Source organism: Octopus sinensis, linkage group LG28, assembly GCF_006345805.1.
Source record: "Octopus sinensis linkage group LG28, ASM634580v1, whole genome shotgun sequence".
Classification (NCBI taxonomy): domain Eukaryota; kingdom Metazoa; phylum Mollusca; class Cephalopoda; order Octopoda; family Octopodidae; genus Octopus; species Octopus sinensis.
The window spans coordinates 15,719,060-15,730,387 of NC_043024.1; the positions used below are offsets into that span (position 1 = coordinate 15,719,060).

General features: G+C 36.8%; 1 protein-coding gene across 1 annotated transcript in view; it reads left to right on the forward strand.

The window, feature by feature from the left end:
* Positions 1–267: 267 nt before the first annotated feature.
* LOC115225727 (potassium voltage-gated channel subfamily H member 6) overlaps positions 268–11,328 on the forward strand; it is an 87,161-nt gene continuing 76,100 nt past the window's right edge. Inside the window, exons 1-2 of the mRNA XM_029796654.2 lie at positions 268–401; positions 5,714–5,916. Coding sequence (XP_029652514.1) covers positions 5,818–5,916 — 99 coding nt within the window. The 5' untranslated portion in view covers positions 268–401; positions 5,714–5,817. The remainder of the gene's footprint in view (positions 402–5,713; positions 5,917–11,328) is intronic.

The following is an 11,328-nucleotide window of genomic DNA, read 5'->3' on the forward strand; positions in this document are numbered from 1 at the left end:
AATTTGAAACTGTTATTATATAAAGATTTCTAAACTAATTCCCTTTCTTTTCTCTTTTTTTCCAGGTCGACATAAAAGTTTCAAATTACGTCTCCCATCTATTAGAAAAGATTTTAGGGCCCCTAAGACAATTAGCGGGCTCCAAGATCCAGAAAATCCTCCTATTCTCGAAGAATCTGTACCTCTTAACCAAATTTCCACTCCTGATTCAACAGTTCCACATCAGACGTCGCCATCAAGAAAGAAGATTGAAAGCCTACAATCTGACTCCAGTAGCCTACTTGAACCTAAGTCTCATCTGGAGGATCACAGTGAGCTGAGGAGAGCCTCCTCGTTAGAGGGATTAACTCAGCACCAATCGCTCGATGCTGATGACAAGATTCGGACTAATAGTGAGCCACGTAAGTTGACTAGTTCTCTAAGTCTACAAAAAAAATAATAAACGCAAAAAAAATTAACATTATTTGATATATGTTTAATGAAAATATATTTTGGCTACCTTCATATTTATCTGTACCTATGTATCTGTCTGTCTATCTCTCTCTCTCTGTATATATATATATATATATATCCTTTATACTGTATCAAACTTTCATGCATTTATTTGAAAAGTTAAGGCAGTTATTAAAAATTGAAACCCATCAATGACTTTTGGGACACTGTATATATCTATGTGTGTGTGTGTATATACTTTAGTCAAAAGTAGCAGAAATATAACAAAAGCTGTTACTCGGAGTTTCATGTTCCCGTTAACAAAACTGTCCGACAAACGGGATCGTGAAACTCTGAGTAACGGCTTTTGTTATATTTCTGCTGCTTTTAAATAAAGCATATTACTCTACCTCTGGTGTTTGAGTACTCTATCTTTTCCACCTTGTTTCACATTTATGTGCTTACTCCGGTATATATATATATATATATATTGTGCATGGGGAGAGTCATGTTATCTTAATGCTTTATTATCTAACACACTCACTGGTTTGATTTCCACTCATTTATTGTTTATTTTTTTTCTTACAAAATTTTTTTTGTCTTTTGCAACTTTGACAATGGATAAAGGCAACGAAAATTTTGGAAGAAAGAATAAAAATAATAAATGAATGGAAATCGGACTGGTGTGTGTGTGTGTGTTAGATAGTAAGCATTAAGACAATATAACTCTCCCCAGACACAACATAATTTGCTTCAATTCATGTATTCATATAAAGAATATTGCAAACCAGATACAAAAACGAAATTGTGTGTGTGTGTGTATGGTCACTCAGGTTTTTGTTGGAGATAGTATGTAAGCATTGCATATGTAAAGTGCCAAGCTGGTTGTTGTGCTTTCATAACAGTGAGGTACTAACAATATGAAACGTATCAGGTGTTGAAGCCATCCTCATCAAAATACAGCTAAGATGGTCAGGTCATCCCTCACATATGAGTGATATCAGAATTCCAAAGCAACTTCTCTTAGGCCAATTCCCAAAAGGGAGGTCTGTTGGAAGGACCCATTTGTACTTCAATGACAAACTGAAAGACAATCTGAAGTGAGACAACATTGCCTTTTCTTCCTGGTTCCTGGGAAAGCTAAGCATCAGAACGCAGAACCTGGCACCAATCCTGCTTCTTCTCGGTTCAAAGACCTGACCGAGTCAACTCCAATATTGGCACCAACTTCGTGCAAGCATGAAGGCACATTGGCAAAATGCTGCTCTTCTAAATGGATAATAAAATGTTTGTTACACAGTATACTCTCTTTTACTTGTTTTAGTCATGTGACTGTGGCCATGCTGGAGCACCACTTTTAGTCGAACAAATTGACCCCAGGACTTATTCTTTGTAAGCCTAGTACTTATTCTATCGGTCTCTTTTGCTGAACCTCTAAGTTACAGGGACATAAACACACCAACATTGGTTGTCAAGCTGGCTGGAATGGCAGTCTGTCGTAGGAATACTTCAGGCCTTGTACCTAAAGTAAAAAAGAATATTTTATCATCCCTAAGGCACCAAGCTTGGCAGAATTGTTAGTATGCTGGGTGAAATACTTGGTGGAATTTCGTCTGTCTTTATGTTCTAAATACAAATTCCACCAAGGTTGACTTTGCCTTTCATACTTTCAGGGTTGATAAATTAAGTACCAGTTGCATATTGGAGTTGATCTAATTGACTGGTCTCTCCCCTCCCAAACTTTTGGGCCTTGTGCCTAGAGTAGAAAAGAATATTATGTATATATTCTTATATATTCTGTTTCAAATATTATACTTATAATATGTTTGCTGGTGTATTTCTTATTCAGTTTGAGAATTCCGATAATGATACTAACAACAGTCTGTCTGATTAGAAACTGAGAGTAATCAATAAGCAATTTATATTGATTTATCAATAGTTGTGAGGTGGGTCTATGGAATTGTACTTTGAGTTTTATCTAAGAAATCAATTATGCTAAGGTCCTCTTGGACAGATTGTTAATGGTATTTTGTATGATACTGCCATGCAGCACTGAAATAACAAAAGAAAAAAATATTAGCTGTATTGATAATAATAATAATAATAATTCTTTGTGCATCAGGCACAGGGTCTGAAATTTTGGGGTAGGACCATAGTCAATTACATTGACCCCAATGTTCAAATGCTACTCATTTTATCGACCCTGAAAGCGTATATTATTATTCTTTTCTACTCTAGGCACAAGGCCTGAAATTTTGGGGGAGGGGGCCAGTCAATTAGATCGACCCTAGTACATAGCTGGTACTTAATTTATCAACCCCGAAAGCATGAAAGGCAAAGTTGACCTCGGAGGAATTTGAACTCAGAACGAAATACTGCTAAGCATTTTGCTTGGCATGCTAGCCACTCTGCCAGCTCGCCACCAGGATATATTATTATTATTATTATTATTATTATTATTTTTACTATTAAGGCATCAAGCTGGCAGAAATATTACTCTGCCATAATTGGGATAATAATTCTTTCTACAGTAGGCATGGGGCTGGAAATTTTGGGATAGGGAGCTCGTCAATTACTTCAACCCCAGTGTCTAACTGGTACTTATTTTATCGACTCTGAGAGGATGAATAGCAAAGTTGACCTCACTGGAATTTGAACTCAGAACATAAAGATGGATGCAATGCTGCTAACCATTTTGTTTGGTGTACTAGTGATTCTCCCAACTCACATCTTTGTATTAATGATGATGATGATGATATAATAATAATAATAATAATAATAAGTCTTTCTACTATAGGCACGAGGCCTGAAATTTGTGGGGAGGTATTAGTCGATCACATTGAGGGGGGAGTTGATCACATCACTGGTGCTTATTACATTGACCCTGAAAGGATGAAAGGCAAAGCAGACCTCAACCGAATATGAATTCAGAAGTTCGTAATAATAATAATAATAATAATAATAATAATAAGAGAATGCCCTGATGCAGTACCAGGCAGTGACTCTCATGGCTTCTGATCTTAACTGATTGGAAGTGTTATCATGTACATTGTTTTGTCTTGGTATAAAAGATGGGCTACAGCAAATATTCTGCTCAATACCACAGATTTGCTTGTCAGTTGTTTGACCATAACCAGTTGAGCATGTCCCTTAGTGACTGACGATATGTGCATCTCTGATCACGAGCAGAAGTAGTGGGGGAGCATCATAGCCATGTGTTGAGGGGGATTCTTTGGGGTTTGAATAATTCACCTCTGGAAACACGGGTGTTTCATTCAACATCCTTAAACAACCCTTATTCAGGGACCTTTTAGAGTGGGATGGGCTACTCAACCTGAAGAAAATTCTAACTGGACCCCACCTGCAAGGTCATGTGCTGTTTATCTTGATATGAGATCACCATGTCATGCACATATGGTTGTAATGCATGTGCCTAGTGTACCCTTATCAGACGGGTACTCATAATGGGTATACTGGGTTCCGTATATTTTACCCCAGTGTCACTTTGATGGCATGCACTGCTCTCTCACTCAATAATAGTAATAACAATAGTTTCAAATTTAGGCACAAGGCTAGCAATTTCAGGGGAGGGGGTAAGTTGATTACATCAACCCTAATACTGAACCATTGTTATTATTATTATAATTATTATTATTATGGCAGAGTCATTCAGAATACCTTTAATGATCTATCCAAGAGGACCCTAACATAATTGATTTTGTAGATAAAACTCTAAAAGTACAATCCCTTGGACCCACCTCACCACTACTGATAAATTCATATTGAACTGGTACTTATTTTATCAACTTTCAAAAGGTAAAAATCACCCTCAGCATATATATAAGGCGGTGAGCTGGCAGAAACGTTAGCACACCGGGCGAAATGCGTAGCCGTATTTCATCTGCCGTTACATTCTGTGTTCAAATTCCACCGGGGTCGACTTTACCTTTCATCCTCTTGGGGTCGATTAAATAAGTACCAGTTAAGTACTGGGGTCGATATAATTGACATAATCCGTTTGTCTGTCTTTGTTTGTCCCCTCTGTGTTTAGCCCCTTGTGGGTAGTAAAGAAATAAATATATATATATATATATATATGTATCACATATGTGTGATATATATTGCATCATCTCATAAATAATGCAGTTTTTTTATACTTCTTTTATTTTTCAAAATTAAGATAAACAAAGTTCTTTGTTAATATAAGATATACTCTCCTTCATTTTCTACAATGCTCTTCCATCTATCTGGTAGATTCGCAAGGCGCCTCTTCCAAAATTCACTTGTCCATGACAAAAAATACTCCCCCAGTACTGTTCTGACCTTGTCTTCAGAATTCATATATTTTCCATCCAAGTGGTTTTGAAGACTGCTGACTAAATGATAATCAGATGGGACAATGTCCGGTGAATATGGTGGGTGGGGCATCGTTTCTCATTGAACCTGCTCCAGCCTTTGGAATGTCATCCTCACTGTATCTGGCTGAGCATTATCCTGATGCAGGAACACTTTTCATCTTGAAACTAAAGCTGGTCGTTTTTCTTTTAGCGCTGACTAAAGCTGCTCAAGCTACTTGCAGTAGATCTCTTTTGTTATCGTTTGGTTTGGTCTTAAAAGTTCGAAGTGGACTAAACCTTTCATAACCCACCAAACAGATAACACCTTACGTGGGTGCAGACCTTCTTTAGCCTGGGGTGCCACTGTTTCTCCTTTTCTTGCTCACCGTCTTTGGCACTTGACATTTTTATAGAGAACCCATTTCTCATCAACAGTCACTATTCAGCCCCCAAAAGATTCATTTGTGAGACATGACAGCAAAGAAAAGCACACATTCACTTTCTGCATGCAATTAGACTCAGAAAGTTTGTGAAGGACCTATTGACCCGATTTGCTGAATTCTTCTGATGGCATGCTGCTTACACTTACTATTCCTTGCATTTACCATTGCATTGCTGCATTTATTGAACTCCTAAAGAAAAATATGCCAAATGAATAACTGTTAAAATTGAACTGCACTCTTCAAAACCTGCACTAAGAATAAGTACAAGGTAAAATTACTGCTTGCTTTTATAGCAAATTGATGCAGGTAGTTTATCCCATCCCCCTCTAACTTTTAGTTCATGCAATTGAAAAAAACTGCATTATTTATGGAATGACACAATGTGTGTGTTTGTGTGTGTAAGTTAATCTCTAAATGTATGTTTTTTTTTCCTATATGTCAACATTAATTGCCTCCCTTTATCATTATTCTATTTCTTTCTGTTTTGTTATATATTTGCAGCTCTAGCTAACCATGTTAGGTCCAATTTTATCAGTCAAGCTTCAAGTGACTCTGAACTAGCCAAACATAAAACAAAAGGTTATGATGACAGTATTGGCAATTTAATGGATGCCAAGAAAGACATAGACGGTGTTTTATCGACAACTAAACTTCTACCCAATGTTCAGAATATGAAACAAAATGTTACAGAAAAATTAGGACTTGTAAGTATATCAGGACATTTTCTCTTTTGTGTTTAATTTGGATGGATGTGTGTGGCATAGGGGGCAACTGTGTGTGTGTGACTATTACATAATAATAATAATAATAATAACAATAATAATAATAATCCTTTCTACTATAGGCACAAGACTTGAAATTCTGGGGTTTGGTGACATTACAGTGATCCCAGTGCTTGCCTAGTACTTGTTTTCCCAACCCTGATACACACACATATGTGTGAGTATATATATACATACATACATATATGTATTGATATACTCTCTTTACTCTCTTTTACTTGTTTCAGTCATTTGACTGTGGCCATGCTGGAGCACCGCCTTTAGTCGATCAAATCGACCCGGGACTTATTCTTTTTGTAAGCCCAGTACTTATTCAATCGGTCTCTTTTGCCGAACCGCTAAGTGACGGGGACATAAACACACCAGCATCGGTTGTCAAGCAATGCTAGGGGGACAAACACACACACACACACATATATATATATATACATATATACGACAGGCTTCTTTCAGTTTCCGTCTACCAAATCCACTCACAAGGCATTGGTCGGCCCGGGGCTATAGCAGAAGACACTTGCCCAAGATGCCACGCAGTGGGACTGAACCCGCAACCATGTGGTTGGTTAGCAAGCTACTTACCACACAGCCACTCTTGCGCCTATATATATACATACACACACACACACACACACATATATATATATATATATATATATATATATATATATATATAGGGAGAGAATTCACAAAAAGCAAAAGATGAAAACTGGTGGTGTAGACAACAAACAGATGTATTCGTATAACATTCGTGAGTGATATATAAATATATATATATATACATACACATACATATATCATCATCATCATCGTTTAACATCCATTTTCCATGCTAGCATAGGTTGGACGGTTCAACCAGGGTCTGGGAAGCCAGGAGGCTGCACCAGGCTCCAGTCTGATCTGGCAGTGTTTCTACAGCTGGATGCCCTTCCTAACGCCAACCACTCCGTGAGTGTAGTGGGCGCTTTTTACATGCCAGGGGAGGCTGGCTGCAGCCACGATCGGTTGGTGCTTTTTACGTGCCACCAGCACGGAAGCCAGTCAAGGCAGCACTGGCATCGGCCACATTCAGATGATGCTTTTTACGTGCCACCAGCACAGTTATCACAACTACAATTTCCATTTGATTTTTATTTTGATGTTGTTGTACTTGACTCAATAGGTCTCCTAATATATATATATATATATATATATATATATTATATATATATATACATACACACTCACAGACATATATATGCTTCCCTCTTTCTCCCCATATATATATGTGTGTATGTATACATGTATATGGGAAATGTGATAGAAGTTAGATACACACATATGTGTGTGTGCCCATTACAAACAAATATGTGTGTACGTGTATGTATGCATGCACATATACATGTGTTTGTGTCTGATTATGTGTGTTTGTGTATGGCTTTAGATAGACAGATAAACTGATAGCTAAATATAAGGAAACAGAAGTTTACCATATTTTTCTCTTCACAAGCGAATACAAGTTGTAGGAAACATTCTATATTTATCAAAGAAATCTAAAGAAAAACACGCAACAAGAACAACAATGCCAAAAAAAAACAAAAAAGAAGACCATTTCCAAAGCTTCCAAAAGCCTTTCGGTGAAAATTGTTACATGTTTACTTTCGGCATCCTCTTGCATTTTTGTTTGCCCTTGTTTTTTTTGTGTTTCTTTTCATTCTTGGTTTGGTTGTTTCTCATTGCTTGAACCAATATTCAAGAAGCAACTCATGAGTGAATCTTAACAAACAAAGGAAAGAGAAAACTTTATCCAGTCAGGCTTTCTATTAGGACGGTCTCTGTGGCTTGTTTATCAATGGAAATCATGGAATACATTTTCTGATTCAATGATAATCTGTTGAAGAAGGCGGCGAGCTGCCAGAAACGTTAGCATGCCAGGTGAAATGATCAGCAGTATTTCGTCTGTCTTTATGTTCTGAGTTCAAATTCTGCTGAGGTCGACTTTGCCTTTCATCTTTTCAGGGTCGATAAATTAAGTACCAGTTGCATACTGGGGTTGATCTAATTGACTGGCCCTGCCTCCCCAAAATTTTCAGGCCTTGTGCCAAGAGTAGAAAAGAATCATTAGTACGCCAAGGTTGACTTTGCCTTTCGTCCTTTTGGGGTCAATAAATTAAGTACCAGTTGCATACTGGGGTCAATCTAATTAATATCTGTACTTATATGTGTGTGTGTGTGTGTATATATATATGTGTGTGTGTATGTATGTGTGTGTGTATGTATATATATATATATACATATATACACAAGCAAAAGGCCCCCCCCCCGTCCAATGGATAGCACTGAGTTGTCAAACATTTAAACCAAATTTTCTCAAAACATCTTGTCCGACCGTCCCTTAGGCCTCCCCTTTTAGAAACACTGATTTAACCTAAATTTGAGACACCAGCAAAAGAAGAAATAAAGACAGACTTTTTTTCTATTCCAAAGAAAAACGATTTTATTCACACAGATATGCAACCAAAGAGTTTAAAGTACCAGTAATGTTAAGGCTGTTGACTGGGAGAACACAAATATGGTTTAAACAGTTCTTTTCATTAAAAAATAATTAAGCATGCTTTTATTTCAATAAAATTTTTGGTTTTGTTAAACGAAGTTAAGGCAAAAAAATACTTCTTGAGAAACCAAATAGTCTTTCCTTTCTTCATGCCACGTTTGAAGAAAATATCTCTTTTGCATCTTACTTTTTTGGTCTCTTAATTATACTGCACTTTGTGGCATTATTTCAAGCTGGCCAGCTTTTTTTGCGCAAACTGCACGTGCATTTTTCTCGTGTACATCTAGTATCGATCATAACAGTTAATGTACTTGTGCATACAAATGCATGTTCCCACGGCTTTATCGATTGCATTCTCACCTGGAATTGATTTTTGCAATTTTCTCAAGACTTATACACGCCCTGATACTGTCAGTATCTACATATCAAATTTGAGCGCAATCAGATGGAGGATGCTCGAGATCCTAGAAGACGCACACACAGACAGACAGAACAGATTTTATATAATAGATATGTATGTGTGTGTGTATGTATATACATACATATATATATATGTATAATATGTGTGTGTATACATATATATAATGCATGCTTCTTTGAGTTTCCATTGACCATATCCACTCAACAAGGTTTTGGTTGGTCCAGGGCTATATTACAAAACACTTACCCCAGGTGCCATGCAGTGGAACTGAACATGAAGCCTTGTGATTGGGAAGCGAGCATCTTAATCACCCACCCACCCATGCCTGCTCCATGGGATAATATCTAGTACCAATGATTTTTATCAGGCAGAGGTATTATCCACAGTGGTGTCTCTCTGTTGAAGTTATTGGTAGCGTCTCTATATCCTTAGAGTGCCGCAAAACCCAAGCACACCAATTTTTATTGGGATATCTTAGCAGAATAGACCCACCTTCCCACTTAAAGAATGTGATAACACTCAAACCTATTCAAACCGGTCTTTCAATTCACTTACACTCCAGCACTTTAACCACATAGCCAATGGAATGTAGAAATAATACTTATAATAGAATCACATTAGGGGAAAATAATTTTACGGGATTTGATTCTGTGAATGGCAGAGAAGATAACTTTATAGAAGCTCTTGTAATTGGCTAAGAATACAATCATATTTTACTTCGGCATTGGAATTCATTTCAAATGAATGGATTCGGTGGAAGAATAATTATTGATGATTCCAAATAACTGGGAAGGATTCACTGGATTCAATACAGTATGACTTTTATGGAATACTTTATCCTCATTTCAAACCTGGCTAATTTCCAGAGTTGTTTTTATGCAGCTTACGGCTTGTTTCTTCTTAAAAGGATTCACTACTGTGTTCTGATGCAACAGAATGTGTGAGCAAGCCAATGAATGTGTGCTGCTGGTGGTGGTGGTAGTGGTGGCAGTGGGGCAATAATAATGCGTATATTAAACGCAATGCAAACAGCGGTATTCTTCACGCACAAAAGCTATACATTGGCTTTTATATTCTCAAGAATCACAGGAAATGGTTGACAAATTTCGGTATTGATGGAAACTCAATGTTTGAAACGTGATTCCTGTGTTTATTATGGTTAGAAGCATTTATATATATATATATATATATATATATATGTTTGTATGTGTGTGTGTATATATATATGTTTGTATGTGTGTGTGTATATATATATGTTTGTGTGTGTGTGTGTGTGTATATATAGTTTGTGTGTGTGTTGTGTATATATATGTTTGTGTGTGTATATATATGTTTGTATGTGTGTATGTATATATGTTTGTGTGTGTGTGGTATATATATATATGTTTGTATGTGTGTGTATATATATATTTGTGTGTGTGTGTATACATGTTTGTATGTGTGTGTGTATATATATATGTTTGTGTGTGTGTATATATATATGTTTGTATGTGTGTGTGTGTATATATGTTTGTATGTATGTGTGTGTGTATATGTTTGTATGTATGTGTGTGTATATGTTTGTATGTGTGTGTCTGTGTATATATGTCTATGTGCGTATATATGTTTGTCTGTGTGTGTATGCATATACATATCTGTATGGGTGTGTGTATTTATATGTATGGGTGTGTGTGTGTGTATATATTTTGGGGTTTTTATTTATTTTTTCCTGGATTCATTACATTGGGCTGTGGCCATGCTGAAGCACCACCTCCAATAGTTTTTCTTTACCTATTTCTGTGTAGCACTTAATTCTGTCAACCTCGTTTTATTAAATGGCTAAGTTTCCCCTTGATATAAAAGGACCACAACTCAATGTGCTGTTTTATGCTGGTATAAACACAAACACACGGGTTTGTGTGTGTGTGTGTGTGTGTGTGTGATGTTGGATTCTCTCGTTGAAAACAACAAAATGAGTGTTTCATAAAAAAAATAAAAAAACCCAGATGTTATGTTCTATGGACAAGCGTGAGTCTGTTGAGGCCTGATGGTGCCTTGCAAACCATTTTGGCAAATGGAACAAGTTGTGGACTCGGTTTGCTGGAGTTCATGTGGATCAACTGCTACATGTTTTCTTGAGTGGACCGCAAGGCCTGCTTTGCTCCATGTCATGAAACCACAACAAGTAAAGTATTTAGGCACAAGGTGTAGTGGTTAGGATGTTGCTCTTACAATTGTGAGATCATGGTTTCAATTCCTAGCCTGGGTGGTGTGTTGTGTTCTTGAGCAAATGTCTTCTAGTATAGCTTTGGCTAACAGAGCCTTATGAATGAATTTGGTAAATGGAAACTGAAAGAAGCCTGTCATAGTTTGTATGTACATATTTATGTGTGTGTTTTGTGTC